The sequence below is a fragment of the Oncorhynchus gorbuscha genome, unplaced genomic scaffold (assembly GCF_021184085.1).
Source record: "Oncorhynchus gorbuscha isolate QuinsamMale2020 ecotype Even-year unplaced genomic scaffold, OgorEven_v1.0 Un_scaffold_454, whole genome shotgun sequence".
In the NCBI taxonomy this organism is placed as follows: Eukaryota; Metazoa; Chordata; class Actinopteri; order Salmoniformes; family Salmonidae; genus Oncorhynchus; species Oncorhynchus gorbuscha.
In genome coordinates this window covers 662,923-685,825 of record NW_025745294.1, presented here as the reverse complement: position 1 = coordinate 685,825, position 22,903 = coordinate 662,923, and the positions used below count along the sequence as shown (strand labels likewise).

The window sequence follows — 22,903 nt, the reverse complement described above, 5'->3', positions numbered from 1 at the left end:
GGAACAGGTACATCTACAGTCGTTTCTTATTACAGTAGTGGAACAGGTACATCTACAGCCGTTTCTTATTACAGTAGTGGAACAGGTACATCTACAGCCGTTTCTTATTACAGTAGTGGAACAGGTACATCTACAGCCGTTTCTTATTACAGTAGTGGAACAGGTACATCTACAGCCGTTTCTTATTACAGTAGTGGAACAGGTACATCTACAGCCGTTTCTTATTACAGTAGTGGAACAGGTACATCTACAGCCGTTTCTTATTACAGTAGTGGAACAGGTACATCTATAGCCATTTCTTATTACAGTAGTGGAACAGGTACATCTATAGCCGTTTCTTATTACAGTAGTGGAACAGGTACATCTACAGCCGTTTCTTATTACAGTAGTGGAACAGGTACATCTACAGCCGTTTCTTATTACAGTAGTGGAACAGGTACATCTACAGCCGTTTCTTATTACAGTAGTGGAACAGGTACATCTACAGCCGTTTCTTATTACAGTAGTGGAACAGGTACATCTACAGCCGTTTCTTATTACAGTAGTGGAACAGGTACATCTACAGCCGTTTCTTATTACAGTAGTGGAACAGGTTTGTCCGTAGCTGTTTAGTAACTCTCACCTTTGGTGCCCAAGCCGCTTTTCTGCTCTGCTGCCATGGTGATGATGGAATCCTGTCAGAAAAACAAGCAGGGGTGGTGCTCCTCCCTGTCTGTTGGATAACAAAACTTTCAAAGAAGAAAATGCCTATGACTATAGACTAAAAATAATCAGTTAGGGCCCTTCCCAAATGGCACCCTATTCCCTATACCCTCAAAATGAAAGATAACAAAACTTTCAAAGAAAAAATGCCTATGACTATAGACTAAAAATAATCAGTTAGTGCCCTTCCCAAATGGCACCCTATTCCCTATACCCTCAAAATGAAAGCAAAAGCTTTGACAAAGGCTGTAAGCTTGACAAGCAAGTGATACTGACAATGGCAGTGTGTAGGATTTTATTATATAGGGATAAGTCTCAAAATGCACCCTAACACCTATATGTTCCCTTATAGGCTCTGGTCAAAAGTAGTGCGCTACAAAGGGCTGTGTCCTCACGGTTAAGTCCCCCTCCTCAAAACTAATATTTGTATTCCTGTCAAATAAAACGTCCTTTTGTCCTTCATGATTCTGAAATGGCTGACTGGACAGAGAGGGATGGTAGGTCGTCTATAGTCAGCGATCGTCTATAGTCAGCTCTCTCTGTGTGTGGTCAGGTCCCACCATGTCTCTTTCTTTCTTGTCCCAAAAGGCACCCTATTCCCTAGTACACTACTTAGTGCACCACTACTACCCCATGGGTCCTGGTCTAAAGTAGTGCACTATATAAGGAATAGGGTGCCATTTGGGCTCTGGTCTAATGGGGTGCACTATATAGGGAATAGGGTGTATTAGGGGACACAGCCCTGGTCTACTGGTCACTGATATTACAGTGTTCATCTGTATGTCAGTCTAACTGTGATGTTCTCTTCCTGACCAGGAACACACACTCTGGGCGTCACTGAACTCATCTAGAGGACCACATCTCATCTCCTCCCCCATCTTAACTCTACTGACCTCCTCCCCACCTACCTCTCTCCTCCATCCCAGTTTAAGACTCCCCCCTCCTTAACTCTACCTCCCTCCTCCATCCCAGTTAAAGACTCCCCCTCCTTAACTCTACTGACCTCCTCCCTCCCCTACCCTCCTCCATCCCAGTTAAAGACTCCCCCTCCTTAACTCTACTGACCTCCTCCCTCCCTACCTCTCTCCTCCATCCCAGTTTAAGACTCCCCCTCCTTAACTCTACTGACCTCCTCCCTCCCTACCTCTCTCCTCCATCCCAGTTTAAGACTCCCCCCTCCTTAACTCTACTGACCTCCTCCCTCCCTACCTCTCTCCTCCATCCCAGTTAAAGACTCCCCCTCCTTAACTCTACTGACCTCCTCCCTCCCTACCTCCCTCCTCCATCCCAGTTAAAGACTCCCCCCTCCTTAACTCTACTGACCTCCTCCCTCCCTACCTCCCTCCTCCATCCCAGTTAAAGACTCCCCCCTCCTTAACAACCTGTGAGAAGAAAGCTAGTGGGCGGGCCCACTGTATGATTCCATTGCCCACTTCTTAACACCTGTGAAACACTGACCAATCACCATGCAGACATCATCTCTCCGCCGCCAGGTGAAGAACATGGTCAACCAATACTCAGAGGCAGAGATCAAGGTTTGTTGTTGTGCTTGTTGTTGTTGTTTAACATTTGTATTGTTACCTAAAGTTGAAGTTGGAAGTTTATATACACCTGAGCCAAATACATTTAAATTCAGTTTTTCACAATTCCTGACATTTAATCCTCGTAAAAATGCCATGTTTCATGTCAGTTAGGATCACCACTTTATTTTAAGAATATGAAATGTCAGAATAATAGAAGAGAGAATTATTTATTTCAAGTTTTATTTATTTCATCACATTCCCAGTGGGTCAGAAGTTTACATACACTCAATTAGTATTGGGTAGCATTGCCTTTAAATAGTTTAACCTGGGTCAAATGTTTCAGGTAGCCTTCCACAAGCTTCCCACAATAAGTTGGGTGAATTTTGGCCCATTCCTCCTGACAGAGCTGGTGTAACTGAGTCAGGTTTATAGGCCTCCTTGCTCACACACACCTTTTCAGTTCTGCACACACATGTTCTATAGGATTGAGGCCAGGGCTTCGTGATGGCCACTCCAATACCTTGACTTTGTTGTCCTTAAGCCATTTTGCCACAACTTTGGAATTATGCTTGGGGTCATTGTCCATTTGGAAGACCCATTTGCGATCAAGCTTTAACTTCCTGATTGATGTCTTAAGATGTTGCTTCAATATATCCACCTAATTTTCCGTCCTCATGATGCCATCTATTTTGTGAAGTGCACCAGTCCCTCCTGCAGCAAAGCACCCCCACAACACGATGCTGCCACCCCCATGCTTCACGGTAGGGATGGTGGTCTTCGGCTTGCAAGCCTCCCCTTTTCCTCCAAACATAAGATGGTCATTATGGCCAAAATGTTCTATTTTTGTTTCATCAGACCAGAGGACATTTCTCCAAAAAGTACGATCTTTGTCCCCATGTGCAGTTGCAAACCGTAGTCTGTTTTTTTTATGGTGGTTTTGGAGCAGTGGCTTCTTCCTTGCTGAGTAGCCTTTCAGCTTATGTCAATATAGGACTCGTTTTACTGTGGATGTAGATACTTTTGTACCTGTTTCCTCCAGCATCTTCACAAGGTCATTTGCTGTTGTTCTGGAATTGATTTGCACTTTTCACACCAAAGTACGTTCATCTCTAGGAGACAGAACGCGTCTCCTTCCTGAGCGGCATGACGGCTGCGTGGTCCCATGGTGTTTATACTTGCGTACTATTGTTTGTATAGATGAACATGGTACCTTCAGGCGTTTGGAAATCGTTTGGACATTTTTTTGAGGTATTGGTGGATGTCTTTTGATTGTCCCTGATGTCAAGCAGAGAGGCACTGAGTTTGAAGGTAGGCCTTGAAATACATCCACAAGTACACCTCCAATTGACTCAAATGATGTCAATTAGCCTATCAGAAGCTTCTAATGCCATGACATCATTTTCTGGCATTTTTCAAGCTGTTTAAAGGCACAGTCAACTTAGTGTATGTAAACTTCTGACCCACTGGAATTGTGATACAGTGAATTATAAGTGAAATAATCTGTCTGTAAACAATTGCTGGAAAAAATTACTTGTGTCATGCACAAAGTAGATGTCCTAACCGACTTGCCAAAACTATAGTTTGTTAACAAGAAATGTGTGGAGTGATTGAAAAACGAATTTTAACGACTCCAACATATGTGTATGTAAACCTTCGACGTCAACTGTCAATATTGTAAAGCTTCTTTGGGTCTGAGAAAAGAGCCATCATCAATCATTCTTATATATTGTAGTTTATAATTTTTCTTGGGCTGGGATTCAAACCGATCGTGCTTTGTTGGTGATTTTAAAGGGAATGTTTCGGAGACCTCATTCACGCTGAATGCTGCGTATGTCGGCTCAATCGGAAATGACTTTTTAAATGGCGCATCGCTGACAAAATGAGATCGGATTGAATCCCGGCCCGAATTATATTTTTTCCGAACTAAATATGTATTCATATTATTATTATATTAAGGTCCGCGAGGCGACCTCCAACGACCCGTGGGGCCCCCCCTCCTCTCTGATGTCAGAGATCGCTGACCTGACCTTCAACGTGGTGGCGTTCACTGAGGTCATGGGTATGATCTGGAAACGGCTCAACGACAGCGGGAAGAACTGGAGACACGTCTACAAGGTCAACGTTCACCTGGAAACTAAATGTTTTCTCTCTGATATTTACTAACATAAAACATTCACCTGGAAACTAAATGTTTTCTCTATCATATTTACTGACATACAATTGTTAGTTTTCCTTTCATTCTTTAAATATCCTGTTCCTATTTTTATCATCATATTCTGTCTGTATTGTTTAACCCTTGTCTTTCTATCTACTGTTAGATGTGTGTGGTGTCTGTATTGTTTAACCCTAGTCTTTCTATCTACTGTTAGATGTCTGTCTGTATTGTTTAACCCTTGTCTTTCTATCTACTGTTAGATGTGTGTGGTGTCTGTCTGTATTGTTTAACCCTTGTCTTTCTATCTACTGTTAGATGTGTGTGGTGTCTGTATTGTTTAACCCTTGTCTTTCTATCTACTGTTAGATGTGTGTGGTGTCTGTCTGTATTGTTTAACCCTAGTCTTTCTATCTACTGTTAGATGTGTGTGGTGTCTGTTTTGTTTAACCCTTGTCTTTCTATCTACTGTTAGATGTGTGTGGTGTCTGTCTGTATTGTTTAACCCTTGTCTTTCTATCTACTGTTAGATGTGTGTGGTGTCTGTATTGTTTAACCCTAGTCTTTCTATCTACTGTTAGATGTGTGTGGTGTCTGTCTGTATTGTTTAACCCTTGTCTTTCTATCTACTGTTAGATGTGTGTGGTGTCTGTCTGTATTGTTTAACCCTTGTCTTTCTATCTACTGTTAGATGTGTGTGGTGTCTGTTTTGTTTAACCCTTGTCTTTCTATCTACTGTTAGATGTGTGTGGTGTCTGTCTGTATTGTTTAACCCTTGTCTTTCTATCTACTGTTAGATGTGTGTGGTGTCTGTATTGTTTAACCCTTGTCTTTCTATCTACTGTTAGATGTGTGTGGTGTCTGTCTGTATTGTTTAACCCTTGTCTTTCTATCTACTGTTAGATGTGTGTGGTGTCTGTCTGTATTGTTTAACCCTAGTCTTTCTATCTACTGTTAGATGTGTGTGGTGTCTGTCTGTATTGTTTAACCCTTGTCTTTCTATCTACTGTTAGATGTGTGTGGTGTCTGTCTGTATTGTTTAACCCTTGTCTTTCTATCTACTGTTAGATGTGTGTGGTGTCTGTCTGTATTGTTTAACCCTAGTCTTTCTATCTACTGTTAGATGTGTGTGGTGTCTGTCTGTATTGTTTAACCCTTGTCTTTCTATCTACTGTTAGATGTGTGTGGTGTCTGTCTGTATTGTTTAACCCTTGTCTTTCTATCTACTGTTAGATGTGTGTGGTGTCTGTCTGTATTGTTTAACCCTAGTCTTTCTATCTACTGTTAGATGTGTGTGGTGTCTGTCTGTATTGTTTAACCCTTGTCTTTCTATCTACTGTTAGATGTGTGTGGTGTCTGTTTTGTTTAACCCTTGTCTTTCTATCTACTGTTAGATGTGTGTGGTGTCTGTTTTGAAGTGTGTTTTGTGTAAGTGAAGTGTATTGTTATTTTATTGCTAGGCCCTGACTCTACTGTTAGATGTGTGTGGTGTCTGTTTTGAAGTGTGTTTTGTGTAAGTGAAGTGTATTGTTATTTTATTGCTAGGCCCTGACTCTACTGGACTACCTGATCAAAACGGGCTCGGAACGTGTGGCGCAGCAGTGCAGGGAGAACGTCTACACCATACAGGTTAGGTTGACGGTTCGAATCCCGAGCCTGTCGGGATAAATGTCTGAGTGAGTGCACTGAGCTGGCTTCTGAATGGTTTCTTTCTCAGGGGGTAGAAACCAAAAAAAATATCTGCAGAAAAAGTATAATAAAGTATATTTCCTTCTCCTCCTCCTCCTCCTATGTAGACCCTACGGGACTTCCAGTTCACAGACAGGGATGGCAGGGACCAGGGGGTGAATGTTAGGGAGAAGGCCAAGCAGCTGGTGGCCCTGATGAGGGATGAGGAGAGGCTGAAACAGGTATGACATGGTACCTGTATTCTGTTGGTTTGGTTTTGTACAGTATGTGTGTCTGCTTCTGTTTTCCCAGACACATTATGTCTGGTCCTGGACACCAGATACATTATGTCTGGTCCTGGACACCAGATACATTATGTCTGGTCCTGGACACCAGATACATTATGTCTGGTCCTGGACACCAGATACATTATGTCTGGTCCTGGACACCAGATACATTATGTCTGGTCCTGGACACCAGATACATTATGTCTGGTCCTGGACACCAGATACATTATGTCTGGTCCTGGACACCAGATACATTATGTCTGGTCCTGGACACCAGATACATTATGTCTGGTCCTGGACACCAGATACATTATGTCTGGTCCTGGACACCAGATACATTATGTCTGGTCCTGGACACCAGATACATTATGTCTGGTCCTGGACACCAGATACATTATGTCTGGTCCTGGACACCAGATACATTATGTCTGGTCCTGGACACCAGATACATTATGTCTGGTCCTGGACACCAGATACATTATGTCTGGTCCTGGACACCAGATACATTATGTCTGGTCCTGGACACCAGATACATTATGTCTGGTCCTGGACACCAGATACATTATGTCTGGTCCTGGACATCAGATACATTATGTCTGGTCCTGGACACCAGATACATTATGTCTGGTCCTGGACACCAGATACATTATGTCTGGTCCTGGACACCAGATACATTATGTCTGGTCCTGGACTTCTGTTAGACACCAGATACATTATGTCTGGTCCTGGACATCAGATACATTATGTCTGGTCCTGGACATCAGATACATTATGTCTGGTCCTGGACACCAGATACATTATGTCTGGTCCTGGACACCAGATACATTATGTCTGGTCCTGGACACCAGATACATTATGTCTGGTCCTGGACACCAGATACATTATGTCTGGTCCTGGACACCAGATACATTATGTCTGGTCCTGGACACCAGATACATTATGTCTGGTCCTGGACACCAGATACATTATGTCTGGTCCTGGACACCAGATACATTTACATTACATTTAAGTCATTTAGCAGACGCTCTTATCCAGAGCGACTTACAAATTGGTGCATTCACCTTATGACATCCAGTGGGACAGTCACTTAACAATAGTGCATCTAAAACTTAAGGGGGGGGGGTGAGAGGGATTACTTATCCTATCCTAGGTATTCCTTAAAGAGGTGGGGTTTCAGGTGTCTCCGGAAGGTGGTGATTGACTCCGCTGTCCTGGCGTCGTGAGGGAGTTTGTTCCACCATTGGGGGGCCAGGGCAGCGAACAGTTTTGACTGGGCTGAGCGGGAGCTGTACTTCCTCAGTGGTAGGGAGGCGAGCAGGCCAGAGGTGGATGAACGCAGTGCCCTTGTTTGGGTGTAGGGCCTGATCAGAGCCTGGAGGTACTGAGGTGCCGTTCCCCTCACAGCTCCGTAGGCAAGCACCATGGTCTTGTAGCGGATGCGAGCTTCAACTGGAAGCCAGTGGAGAGAACGGAGGAGCGGGGTGACGTGAGAGAACTTGGGAAGGTTGAACACCAGACGGGCTGCGGCGTTCTGGATGAGTTGAAGGGGTTTAATGGCACAGGCAGGGAGCCCAGCCAACAGCGAGTTGCAGTAATCCAGACGGGAGATGACAAGTGCCTGGATTAGGACCTGCGCCGCTTCCTGTGTGAGGCAGGGTCGTACTCTGCGGATGTTGTAGAGCATGAACCTACAGGAACGGGCCACCGCCTTGATGTTGGTTGAGAACGACAGGGTGTTGTCCAGGATCACGCCAAGGTTCTTGGCGCTCTGGGAGGAGGACACAATGGAGTTGTCAACCGTGATGGCGAGATCATGGAACGGGCAGTCCTTCCCCGGGAGGAAGAGCAGCTCCGTCTTGCCGAGGTTCAGCTTGAGGTGGTGATCCGTCATCCACACTGATATGTCGGCCAGACATGCAGAGATGCGATTCGCCACCTGGTCATCAGAAGGGGGAAAGGAGAAGATTAGTTGTGTGTCGTCTGCATAGCAATGATAAGAGAGACCATGTGAGGTTATGACAGAGCCAAGTGACTTGGTGTATAGCGAGAATAGGAGAGGGCCAAGAACAGAGCCCTGGGGGACACCAGTGGTGAGAGCGCGTGGTGAGGAGACAGATTCTCGCCACGCCACCTGGTAGGAGCGACCTGTCAGGTAGGACGCAATCCAAGCGTGGGCCGCGCCGGAGATGCCCAACTCGGAGAGGGTGGAGAGGAGGATCTGATGGTTCACAGTATCGAAGGCAGCCGATAGATCTAGAAGGATGAGAGCAGAGGAGAGAGAGTTAGCTTTGGCAGTGCGGAGCGCCTCCGTGATACAGAGGAGAGCAGTCTCAGTTGAATGACTAGTCTTGAAACCTGACTGATTTGGATCAAGAAGGTCATTCAGAGAGAGATAGCGGGAGAGCTGGCCAAGGACGACACGTTCAAGAGTTTTGGAGAGAAAAGAAAGAAGGGATACTGGTCTGTAATTGTTGACATCGGAGGGATCGAGTGTAGGTTTTTTCAGAAGGGGTGCAACTCTCGCTCTCTTGAAGACGGAAGGGACGTAGCCAGCGGTCAGGGATGAGTTGATGAGCGAGGTGAGGTAAGGGAGAAGGTCTCCGGAAATGGTCTGGAGAAGAGAGGAGGGGATAGGGTCGAGCGGGCAGGTTGTTGGGCGGCCGGCCGTCACAAGACGCGAGATTTCATCTGGAGAGAGAGGGGAGAAAGAGGTCAGAGCACAGGGTAGGGCAGTGTGAGCAGAACCAGCGGTGTCGTTTGACTTAGCAAACGAGGATCGGATGTCGTCGACCTTCTTTTCAAAATGGTTGACGAAGTCATCTGCAGAGAGGGAGGAGGGGGGAGGGGGAGGAGGATTCAGGAGGGAGGAGAAGGTGGCAAAGAGCTTCCTAGGGTTAGAGGCAGATGCTTGGAATTTAGCGAGGTAGAAAGTGGCTTTAGCAGCAGAGACAGAGGAGGAAAATGTAGAGAGGAGGGAGTGAAAGGATGCCAGGTCCGCAGGGAGGCGAGTTTTCCTCCATTTCCGCTCGGCTGCCCGGAGCCCTGTTCTGTGAGCTCGCAATGAGTCATCGAGCCACGGAGCGGGAGGGGAGGACCGAGCCGGCCTGGAGGATAGGGGACATAGAGAGTCAAGGGATGCAGAGAGGGAGGAGAGGAGGGTTGAGGAGGCAGAATCAGGAGATAGGTGGGAGAAGGTTTGAGCGGAGGGAAGAGATGATAGGATGGAAGAGGAGAGAGTAGCGGGGGAGAGAGAGCGAAGGTTGGGACGGCGCGATACCATCCGAGTAGGGGCAGTGTGGGAGGTGTTGGATGAGAGCGAGAGGGAAAAGGATACAAGGCAGTGGTCGGAGACTTGGAGGGGAGTTGCAATGAGGTTAGTGGAAGAACAGCATCTAGTAAAGATGAGGTCGAGCGTATTGCCTGCCTTGTGAGTAGGGGGGAAGGTGAGAGGGTGAGGTCAAAAGAGGAGAGGAGTGGAAAGAAGGAGGCAGAGAGGAAAGAGTCAAAGGTAGACGTGGGGAGGTTAAAGTCGCCCAGAACTGTGAGAGGTGAGCCGTCCTCAGGAAAGGAGCTTATCAAGGCATCAAGCTCATTGACGAACTCTCCGAGGGAACCTGGAGGGCGATAAATGATAAGGATGTTAAGCTTGAAAGGGCTAGTAACTGTGACAGCATGGAATTCAAAGGAGGCGATAGACAGATGGGTAAGGGGAGAAAGAGAGAATGACCACTTGGGAGAGATGAGGATCCCGGTGCCACCACCCCGCTGACCAGACGCTCTCGGGGTGTGCGAGAACACGTGGGCGGACGAAGAGAGAGCAGTAGGAGTAGCAGTGTTGTCTGTGGTGATCCATGTTTCCATCAGTGCCAAGAAGTCGAGGGACTGGAGGGAGGCATAGGCTGAGATGAACTCTGCCTTGTTGACCGCAGATTGGCAGTTCCAGAGGCTACCGGAGACCTGGAACTCCACGTGGGTCGTGCGCGCTGGGACCACCAGAGTAGGGTGGCCGCGGCCACGCGGTGAGGAGCGTTTGTATGGTCTGTGCAGAGAGGAGAGAACAGGGATAAACAGACACATAGTTGACAGGCTACAGAAGAGGCTACGCTAATGCAAAGGAGATTGGAATGACAAGTGGACTACACGTCTCGAATGTTCAGAAAGTTAAGCTACGTAGCAAGAATCTTATTGACTAAAATGATTAAAATGATACAGTACTGCTGAAGTAGGCCAGCTGGCAGTGGGTGCGTTGTTGACACTACACTAATCAAGTCGTTCCGTTGAGTGTAATAGTTTCTGCAGTGTTGCTATTCGGGGGCTAGCTGGCTAGCTAGCAGTGTTGTTTACGTTACGTTGCGTTAAAAGAACGACAATAGCTGGCTAGCGAACCTAGAAAATCGCTCTAGACTACACAATTATCTTTGATACAAAGACGGCTATGTAGCTAGCTAAGTAGCTAGCTCCGATCAAACAAATCAAACTGTTGTACTGTAATGAAATGAAGTGAAAATGTGATACTACCTGTGAATGCGACCGGGTAGTTGAGTTCTATACAGAAGACGTTGGCTAGCTGTTGGCTAGCTAGCAGAGTCACCTACGTTAAGGACGACAAATAGCTGGCTAGCTAACCTCGGTAAATTAAGATAATCACTCTAAGACTACACACTCTAAACCTAAACAACACAATTATCTTGGATACGATGATACGAAGACAGCAAAGACAGCTATGTAGCTAGCTAACACTACACTAATCAAGTCGTTCAGTTGAGTGTAATAGTTTCTCCAGTGCAGCTAATCAGTGGACGTTAGCTAGCTGGCTAGTGAAGACTACGTTAGGACGGCGAAATACGATAATTACGCAATTATCTTTGATACAAAGACGGCTATGTAGCTAGCTGAGAAGAAATTGCTAAGATTAGACAAATCAAACCGTTGTGCTATAATGAAATATAATGAAAAAGTTATACTACCCGCGGGAACGAAGTGCAGATGCGACCACTCGCACTCGAACCGAACCAGTGCATTATGTCTGGTCCTGGACACCAGATACATTATGTCTGGTCCTGGACACCAGATACATTATGTCTGGTCCTGGACACCAGACACATTATGTCTGGTCCTGGACACCAGACACATTATGTCTGGTCCTGGACACCAGATACATTATGTCTGGTCCTGGACACCAGATACATTATGTCTGGTCCTGGACACCAGATACATTATGTCTGGTCCTGGACACCAGATACATTATGTCTGGTCCTGGACACCAGATACATTATGTCTGGTCCTGGACACCAGATACATTATGTCTGGTCCTGGACACCAGATACATTATGTCTGGTCCTGGACACCAGATACATTATGTCTGGTCCTGGACATCTCCATTGATCTGGCTTTTTAGTCCCGGTCTAGGCGTAATCTGTGTCCAGGAAACCGTCCCGGTATTGTCCCCTCGATGATGAATAAAATCCCTATCTACATTCTGTAAATACCTAGCTATCTATTTGTCTAGGAGAGGACCCTGGCCCTGAAGACCAAGGAGAGGATGGCTGGAGCAGCTGCAGGGTCAGGGATGGGCTCTAGTTCTCTACCTCCACCCTACCCAGGCCGCCGTACCAGCCAGCCCAGCATGACTGCTCTCTACGGGGATGACTTCAGCCGGTCCAGGGAGTCCCATTCCTCTTTCAATTGTGAGTAGTACCATGCAACTGGGAATATGCAAACACACACACACACACACACACACACACACACACACACACACACACACACACACACACACACACACACACACACACATGCAATCGTGTTATTGGAAACGAAGGCTGTTCTGAGGTCAGGCCAGGTTGTGGCTCGATAAGTTTGAGTCGGGTCAGGGACAATGTTTTTCATTTCAGCGAACCCTAATCCCTTTCGTAACGTAGTAACCTAGTTCTCCTAAAGCTTTACTACTCGGTCTACGGAGTTGCGATGTCGTTTTTCGTCACAAAACAGGCGGCTCCTTGTAAATACTCTCTGGCATTCAACATACTTTTTTAACTTCCTTAAAATTGAGACGCGCCATATCATTCCTTCCACAGCCGTGGAGGCGGTGTTGTAGCTTGGTTCCTACATCTGACATCTATACAGTATATAGGCTATTCATCAAAGTAGCTTATTTTGCATTGATAACCAAAATATTATCTCAGCAACTGTTCAAACAGTAAACCAACAGAGTCCACCCTAAAAGGTATTTTGTTTAGAAGTAATAACTAGTGGTTACAGGGTTTGTTGAAATGGTACAACCAGCTGTAGCCAACTAACAAGGCAAGTGTTTTTTTCTTTGTGACCAAAACATGACATGTTCAAACAGTAAACCAACAGAGTCCACCCTAGAAGGTATTTTGTTTAGAAGTAATAACTAGTGGTTACAGGGTTTGTTGAAATGGTACAACCAGCTGTAGCCAACTAACAAGGCAAGTGTTTTTTTCTTTGTGACCAAAACATGACATGTTCAAACAGTAAACCAACAGAGTCCACCCTAGAAGGTATTTTGTTTAGAAGTAATAACTAGTGGTTACAGGGTTTGTTGAAATGGTACAACCAGCTGTAGCCAACTAACAAGGCAAGTGTTTTTTTCTTTGTGACCAAAACATGACATGTTCAAACAGTAAACCAACAGAGTCCACCCTAAAAGGTATTTTGTTTAGAAGTAATAACTAGTGGTTACAGGGTTTGTTGAAATGGTACAACCAGCTGTAGCCAACTAACAAGGCCAAGTGTTTTTTTCTTTGTGACCAAAACATGACATGTTCAAACAGTAAACCAACAGAGTCCACCCTAAAAGGTATTTTGTTTAGAAGTAATAGCTAGTGGTTACAGGGTTTGTTGAAATGGTACAACCAGCTGTAGCCAACTAACAAGGCAAGTGTTTTTTTCTTTGTGACCAAAACATGATGGCGTTCTATTTTTAACTGTGTCCAGACTTTTGACTGGTACTGTATATTTAAGCAATAAGGCCCGAGGAGCTGTGTTATATGGCCAATATTGTGTTCTTAGGCACGACACAACGTGGAGTGACTGGATACAGCCTTTAGTCGTGGTATATTGGTCATATATCACAAACCCCGAGGTGCCTTATTGCTATTATCAACTGGTTATCAACGTGATTAGAGCAGTAAAAATAAATGTTTTGTCATACCCGTGGATACGGTCTGATATACCACGCCTTTCAGCCAATCAGCATTCAGGGCTCGAACCACCCAGTTTATATATATATATATATATATATATATATATATATATATATATATATATATATATATATATATATTCTCTCAACCAGCTTCACCTGGAATGTTTTTCCAACTCTTGATATATATCTATATAGATATATATCAAGACTGTTGGAAAAACATTCCAGGTGAAGCTGGAAAAACATTCCAGGTGAAGCTGGTTGAGAGAATGCCAAGAGTGTGCAAAGCTGTCATCAAGGAAAAGGGTGGCTACGTTGAATAATACATATTTAAAATATATTTTGATTTGTTTAACACTGTTTTGGTTAATACACGATTCCATATGTGTTATTTTCATAGTTGCAATGTCTTCACTGTTATTCTACAATGTAGAAAATAGTAAAATTAAAGAAAAACCCTTGAATGAATAGGTGTGTCCAAACTTTGGACTGGTACTCTATATACATGGTGTGTATAGACAGTATATGAATAGAAATGGTGAGTACAGCAGTAGTTATATAGGATGAGCTTTGACTAGAATACAGTATATAGACATGAAGTAGGTAAACCAGTATGTAAACACGATTAAAGTGGCCAGTGTTCCATGACTATGTACTGTACATAGGACAGCGGTCTCTAAGGTGCAGGGTAGAGTACCGGGTGGTAGCCGGATAGTGACAGTGTCTGAGTTCAGGGTAGAGTACCGGGTGGTAGCCGGATAGTGACAGTGTCTGAGTTCAGGGTAGAGTACCGGGTGGTAGCTGGATAGTGACAGTGTGAGTTCAGGGTAGAGTACCGGGTGGTAGCTGGATAGTGACAGTGTCTGAGTTCAGGGTAGAGTACCGGGTGGTAGCTGGATAGTGACAGTGTGAGTTCAGGGTAGAGTACCGGTTGGTAGCTGGATAGTGACAGTGTCTGAGTTCAGGGTAGAGTACCGGGTGGTAGCTGGATAGTGACAGTGTCTGAGTTCAGGGTAGAGTACCGGGTGGTAGCTGGATAGTGACAGTGTCTGAGTTCAGGGTAGAGTACCGGGTGGTAGCCGGATAGTGACAGTGTCTGAGTTCAGGGTAGAGTACCGGGTGGAAGCCGGATAGTGACAGTGTGAGTTCAGGGTAGAGTACCGGGTGGTAGCCGGATAGTGACAGTGTCTGAGTTCAGGGTAGAGTACCGGGTGGTAGCCGGATAGTGACAGTGTCTGAGTTCAGGGTAGAGTATCGGGTGGTAGCCGGATAGTGACAGTGTGAGTTCAGGGTAGAGTACCGGGTGGTAGCCGGATAGTGACAGTGTCTGAGTTCAGGGTAGAGTACCGGGTGGTAGCCGGATAGTGACAGTGTCTGAGTTCAGGGTAGAGTACCGGGTGGTAGCCGGATAGTGACAGTGTGAGTTCAGGGTAGAGTACCGGTTGGTAGCTGGATAGTGACTGACAGTGTCTGAGTTCAGGGTAGAGTATGTAATGAAAGCAGAAAGGCTTGAATGCCTGAAACATTGATAAGATTAGCCATTCTGTTCTTCAGTGAGAATCCATGTTGAGAGATTTGGTCTGGCTCAGCACTGACAGCTAGTCAGTAAGTTGGCTAACGAACTCTCCATGTTAGTGTTATCCCACAGGAAACAACCAGTGGGGGAAAAAGGACCCAATTGTCATATTTGAGTAAAAGTAAAGATACCTTAATAGAAAATGACTCAAGTAAAAGTGAAAGTCACCCAGTAAAATACTACTTTAGTAAGTCTAAAAGTGTTTGGTTTTAAATATACCTAAGTATCAAAAGTAAAGGTATGAATCATTTCAAATTCCTTATATTAAATAAACCAGACAGCACCATTTAAAAAAATGTAATTACTTTAAAAAAAACATTCACAGATGGCAAGGGGCACACTCCAAGTTTCAGACATATTTTTACAAATGAAACATTTGTGTTTAGTGAGTCCACCAGAGGTAGTAGAGATGACCAGGGATGTTCTCTGTTTATAGAGTCTACCAGATCAGAGGCAGTAGGGATGACCAGGGATGTTCTCTGTTTAGTGAGTCCGCCAGATCAGAGGCAGTAGGGATGACCAGGGATGTTCTCTGTTTAGTGAGTCCACCAGATCAGAGGCAGTAGAGATGACCAGGGATGTTCTCTGTTTAGTGAGTCCACCAGATCAGAGGCAGTAGGGATGACCAGGGATGTTCTCTGTTTAGTGAGTCCGCCAGATCAGAGGCAGTAGGGATGACCAGGGATGTTCTCTGTTTAGTGAGTCCACCAGAGGCAGTAGGGATGACCATGATGTTACACTATGTATTACTAGTAAACAACAACACAGAGGATGGTTACACTATGTATTACTAGTAAACAACAACACAGAGGATGGTTACACTATGTATTACTAGTAAACAACAACACAGAGGATGGTTACACTATGTATTACTAGTAAACAACAACACAGAGGATGGTTACACTATGTATTACTAGTAAACAACAACACAGAGGATGGTTACACTATGTATTACTAGTAAACAACAACACAGAGGATGGTTACACTATGTATTACTAGTAAACAACAACACAGAGGATGGTTACACTATGTATTACTAGTAAACAACAACACAGAGGATGATTACACTATGTATTACTAGTAAACAACAACACAGAGGATGGTTACACTATGTATTACTAGTAAACAACAACAGAGAGGATGATTACACTATGTATTACTAGTAAACAACAACACAGAGGATGGTTACACTATGTATTACTAGTAAACAACAACACAGAGGATGGTTACACTATGTATTACTAGTAAACAACAACACAGAGGATGGTTACACTATGTATTACTAGTAAACAACAACACAGAGGATGGTTACACTATGTATTACTAGTAAACAACAACATGGAGGATGGTTACACTATGTATTACTAGTAAACAACAACATGGAGGATGGTTACACTATGTATTACTAGTAAACAACAACACAGAGGATGGTTACACTATGTATTACTAGTAAACAACAACATGGAGGATGATTACACTATGTATTGCTAGTAAAACAACAACACACACTATGTATTACTAGTAAACAACAACAACATAGAGGATGGTTACACTATGTATTACTAGTACACAACAACACAGAGGATGGTTACACTATGTATTACTAGTAAACAACAACACAGAGGATGGTTACACTATTACTAGTAAACAACAACACAGAGGATGGTTACACTATTACTAGTACACAACAACACAGAGGATGGTTACACTATGTATTACTAGTAAACAACAACACAGAGGATGATTACACTATGTATTACTAGTAAACAACAACACAGAGGATGGTTACACTATTACTAGTAAACAACAACACAGAGGATGGTTACACTATTACTAGTAAACAACAACACAGAGGATGATTACACTATGTATTACTAGTAAACAACAACACAGAGGATGGTTACACTATGTATTACTAGTAAACAACAACACAGAGGATGGTTACACTATGTATTACTAGTAAACAACAACACAGAGGATGATTACACTATGTATTACTAGTAAACAACAACACAGAGGATGGTTACACTATTACTAGTAAACAACAACACAGAGGATGGTTACACTATTACTAGTAAACAACAACACAGAGGATGATTACACTATGTACTACTAGTAAACAACAACACAGAGGATGGTTACACTATGTATTACTAGTAAACAACAACATGGAGGATGGTTACACTATGTATTACTAGTAAACAACAACACAGAGGATGGTTACACTATGTATTACTAGTAAACAACAACACAGAGGATGGTTACACTATTACTAGTAAACAACAACAACACAGAGGATGGTTACACTATGTATTACTAGTAAACAACAACACAGAGGATGGTTACACTATTACTAGTAAACAACAACAACATAGAGGATGGTTACACTATGTATTACTAGTAAACAACAACATGGAAGATGGTTACACTATGTATTACTAGTAAACAACAACATGGAGGATGGTTACACTATGTATTACATATATATAATGTAAATTCTTCAGGGAATTAATGGTCATGAGATGTCCCTTAGTCTATGGCAGTCATATACATATCAGGCAGTCATATTTGCATTTTTTTCCCCATCCAGATTGATTCCCAGCTTTATGTTATTAGTAAATGCACCGAAGTTGGACATTGATTGAGATATTGTCTTGAAAAAATCTGATCTTATTTGGGAGTATTTCTCCCAGTAGAGGAAACATCTCTGTCTCTACCTCCCCTGTCGTGCAGTGACCACTAACCTCTTCCTTCTTACTCAAGGGGATTTGGGCTGGAATGTTTTGGCTCTTCGTGTTCTTATCTTGTGACCATGACATACAGTAGATTATTCTAGAACACAGGTGGCATGTACACTCAGTAAGAACTCTTATCTTATCAACGTGTCAGTCAGTTTGTGTGTGTCTGTGTGTCTGTGTGTCTGTTTCTGTGTGTCGGTGTCTGTGTGTCTGTGTTTCTGTGTGTCGGTGTCGGTGTCGGTGTGTCTGTGTGTCTGTGTGTCGGTGTCTGTGTGTTTCTGTGTGTCTGTCTGTGTCTGTGTCTGTCTGTGTGTCGGTGTCTGTGTGTCTGTGTGTCTGTGTGTGTGTGTGTGTCTGTGTGTCTGTGTGTCTGTGTTTCTGTGTTTCTGTGTGTCATCAGAAAGGGACTAAAAGTTCAGTTACTTGGGTCTCCAGAGATACAGATAAAGTGTTCCATCAGCCGTATCTGGATTCAATGTAGAGATGGCTGGTTGTGTACACAGAAATAGAGTCTATAGAACAGACGTTCCCATTCATGTTAATGATGGCATAATAGATTGTGCTTCTATAGTTGTATACCCGTGATCATTGTCCCTCACAGGCCCTATTCAAGTAGGTGCCATTGTCCTGTTGGTCCATGTAACAGGCAGCTGGACCTGGACAAGTCTCAATGAATAACTCTGCCCCAAATGGTACCCTGTTCCATAAGGGCCCTGGTCAATAGTAGTGCACTATATAGGGAATAGGGCTCTGGTCAATAGTAGTGGACTATATAGGGAATATGGTCCTGGTCTAAAGTAGTGCACTATATAGGGAATAGGGTGCCATTGGCCATAGGGCTCTGGTCAAAAGTAGTGCGCTATATAGAGAATAGGGTGCCATAGGGCTCTGGTCAAAAGTAGTGCACTATATGGTGCCATTTGGGAAGCAGTCCATGTCTCTGTCTATTGTATCATCCTGGTTATTCCCCGTTCCTACATAAATTGTTTGTTAGTTTTGGTTACTCTATCCAAGTGTGTGTGTGTGTGTGTGTGTGTGTGTGTGTGTGTGTGTGTGTGTGTGTGTGTGTGTGTGTGTGTGTGTGTGTGTGTGTGTGTGTGTGTGTGTGTGTGTGTGTGTGTGTGTGTGTGTGTGTGTGTGTGTGTGAGAGAGAGAGAGAAGCTCTCTATAGCTGAATTCCTAACATTCCTAACATTCTCCTGTTCTCTTTCACTCCAGCTGAACAGCAAACACAAAGAATGGGACACACACTCTCTCTACCTTTTCCCCTGTCTCATCATGGATCTCTGTATACATGGCTGTGCTGTGGTAGTCACGTTTAGCTAGCTGGGACTGGGCATCATGTATTATACATGGCTGTGGTAGCCACGTTTAGCTAGCTGGGACTGGGCATCATGTATTATACATGGCTGTGGTAGCCACGTTTAGCTAGCTGTGGTAGTCACGTTTAGCTAGCTGGGACTGGGCATCATGTATTATACATGGCTGTGGTAGCCACGTTTAGCTAGCTGGGACTGGGTATCATGTATTATACATGGCTGTGGTAGTCACGTTTAGCTAGCTGTGTTAGCCACGTTTAGTTAGCTGGGACTGGGCATCATGTATTATACATGGCTGTGGTAGCCACGTTTAGCTAGCTGGGACTGGGCATCATGTATTATACATGGCTGTGGTAGTCACGTTTAGCTAGCTGGGACTGGGCATCATGTGTTATACATGGCTGTGGTAGCCACGTTTAGCTAGCTGGGACTGGGCATCATGTATTATACATGGCTGTGGTAGTCACGTTTAGCTAGCTGGGACTGGGCATCATGTATTATACATGCTGTGCTGTGGTAACCACGTTTAGCTAGCTGGGACTGGGCATCATGTATTATACATGGCTGTGGTAACCACGTTTAGCTAGCTGGGACTGGGCATCATGTATTATACATGGCTGTGCTGTGGTAACCACGTTTAGCTAGCTGGGACTGGGCATCATGTATTATACATGGCTGTGCTGTGGTAACCACGTTTAGCTAGCTGGGACTGGGCATCATGTATTATACATGGCTGTGGTAGCCACGTTTAGCTAGCTGGGACTGGGCATCATGTATTATACATGCTGTGCTGTGGTAGCCACGTTTAGCTAGCTGGGACTGGGCATCATGTATTATACATGGCTGGGCAGCCATGTATTAGCTATCTGGGACTGGACATCATGTATTATACATGGCTGTGGTAGCGTCGTTTAGCTAGCTGGGACTGGGCATCATGTATTATACATGGCTGTGCTGTGGTAGCCACGTTTAGCTAGGTGGGACTGGGCATCGTGTGTTATACATGGCTGTGCTGTGGTAGTCACGTTTAGCTAGCTGGGACTGGGCATCATGTATTATACATGGCTGTGCTGTGGTCACGTTTAGCTAGCTGGGACTGGGCATCATGTATTATACATGGCTGTGGTAGTCACGTTTAGCTAGCTGGGACTGGGCATCATGTATTATACATGGCTGTGGTAGCCACGTTTAGCTAGCTGGGACTGGGCATCATGTATTATACATGGCTGTGCTGTGGTAGCCACGTTTAGTTAGCTGGGACTGGGCATCATGTATTATACATGGCTGTGGTAGCCACGTTTAGCTAGCTGGGACTGGGCATCATGTATTATACATGGCTGTGGTAGCCACGTTTAGCTAGCTGGGACTGGGCATCATGTATTATACATGGCTGTGGTAGCCACGTTTAGCTAGCTGGGACTGGGCATCATGTATTATACATGGCTGTGGTAGCCACGTTTAGCTAGCTGGGACTGGGCATCATGTATTATACATGGCTGTGGTAGCCACGTTTAGCTAGCTGGGACTGGGCATCATGTATTATACATGGCTGTGCTGTGGTAGTCACGTTTAGCTAGCTGGGACTGGGCATCATGTATTATACATGGCTGTGGTAGTCACGTTTAGCTAGCTGGGACTGGGCATCATGTATTATACATGGCTGTGGTAGCCACGTTTAGCTAGCTGGGACTGGGCATCATGTATTATACATGGCTGTGCTGTGGTAGCCACGTTTAGCTAGCTGGGACTGGGCATCATGTATTATACATGGCTGTGGTAGCCACGTTTAGCTAGCTGGGACTGGGCATCATGTATTATACATGGCTGTGCTGTGGTAGCCACGTTTAGCTAGCTGGGACTGGGCATCATGTATTATACATGGCTGTGGTAGCCACGTTTAGCTAGCTGGGACTGGGCATCATGTATTATACATGGCTGTGGTAACCACGTTTAGCTAGCTGGGACTGGGATCATGTATTATACATGGCTGTGCTGTGGTAGTCACGTTTTAGCTGTGGTAGCCACGTTTAGCTAGCTGGGACTGGGCATCATGTATTATACATGGCTGTGGTAGCCACGTTTAGCTAGCTGGGACTGGGCATCATGTATTATACATGGCTGTGCTGTGGTAGTCACGTTTAGCTAGCTGTGGTAGCCACGTTTAGCTAGCTGGGACTGGGCATCATGTATTATACATGGCTGTGGTAGCCACGTTTAGCTAGCTGGGACTGGGCATCATGTATTATACATGGCTGTGCTGTGGTAGCCACGTTTAGCTAGCTGGGACTGGGCATCATGTATTATACATGGCTGTGGTAGCCACGTTTAGCTAGCTGGGACTGGGCATCATGTATTATACATGGCTGTGGTAGCCACGTTTAGCTAGCTGGGACTGGGCATCATGTATTATACATGGCTGTGGTAGCCACGTTTAGCTAGCTGGGACTGGGCATCATGTATTATACATGGCTGTGCTGTGGTAGCCACGTTTAGCTAGCTGGGACTGGGCATCATGTATTATACATGGCTGTGCTGTGGTAGCCACGTTTAGCTAGCTGGGACTGGGCATCATGTATTATACATGGCTGTGGTAGCCACGTTTAGCTAGCTGGGACTGGGCATCATGTATTATACAGGGCTGTGCTGTGGTAGCCACGTTTAGCTAGCTGGGACTGGGCATCATGTATTATACATGGCTGTGGTAGCCGCGTTTAGCTAGCTGGGACTGGGCATCATGTATTATACATGGCTGTGGTAGCCACGTTTAGCTAGCTGGGACTGGGCATCATGTATTATACATGGCTGTGCTGTGGTAGCCACGTTTAGCTAGCTGGGACTGGGCATCATGTATTATACATGGCTGTGGTAGCCACGTTTAGCTAGCTGGGACTGGGCATCATGTATTATACATGGCTGTGCTGTGGTAGCCACGTTTAGCTAGCTGGGACTGGGCATCATGTATTATACATGGCTGTGGTAGCCACGTTTAGCTAGCTGGGACTGGGCATCATGTATTATACATGGCTGTGCTGTGGTAGCCACGTTTAGCTAGCTGGGACTGGGCATCATGTATTATACATGGCTGTGGTAGCCACGTTTAGCTAGCTGGGACTGGGCATCATGTATTAGACATGGCTGTGGTAGCCACGTTTAGCTAGCTGGGACTGGGCATCATGTATTATACATGGCTGTGCTGTGGTAGCCACGTTTAGCTAGCTGGGACTGGGCATCATGTATTATACATGGCTGTGGTAGCCACGTTTAGCTAGCTGGGACTGGGCATCATGTATTATACATGGCTGTGGTAGCCACGTTTAGCTAGCTGGGACTGGGCATCATGTATTATACATGGCTGTGCTGTGGTAGCCACGTTTAGCTAGCTGGGACTGGGCATCATGTATTACCTGTTTATTCAATTGGTCCAAGACATTTTAATAAACATACACTGAGTGTACAAAACATTAAGAACACCTGCTATTTCCATGACATAGACTGACCAGGTGAACTGAGGTGAAAGCTATGATCCCTTATTGATGTCACTTGTTAAATCCACTTCAATCAGTGCAGATGAAGGGAGGAGACGGGTTGAATAAGGATTTTAAGCCTTGAGACAATTGAGTACTGTACTGTGTATGTATGCCATTCCGAGGGTAAATGGGCAAGACAAAATAGTTAAGTGCCTTTGAATGGTTTATGTCAAGCAAATTCTAGATTTGATAGTTTATAGTTATATATATTATATATTATATTATAGCCATTAAAAGTTG

General features: G+C 44.7%; 1 protein-coding gene across 1 annotated transcript in view; it reads left to right on the top strand.

Moving 5' to 3' along the window:
- Positions 1 to 1,966: 1,966 nt before the first annotated feature.
- The window catches only part of LOC124018254 (epsin-3-like), a 62,933-nt gene continuing 41,996 nt past the window's right edge, over positions 1,967 to 22,903 (top strand). The window contains exons 1-5 of the mRNA XM_046333520.1: positions 1,967 to 2,237; positions 4,182 to 4,340; positions 5,923 to 6,006; positions 6,174 to 6,287; positions 11,842 to 12,019. Of these exons, the coding sequence (XP_046189476.1) occupies positions 2,169 to 2,237; positions 4,182 to 4,340; positions 5,923 to 6,006; positions 6,174 to 6,287; positions 11,842 to 12,019 (604 nt within the window). The 5' untranslated portion in view covers positions 1,967 to 2,168. The remainder of the gene's footprint in view (positions 2,238 to 4,181; positions 4,341 to 5,922; positions 6,007 to 6,173; positions 6,288 to 11,841; positions 12,020 to 22,903) is intronic.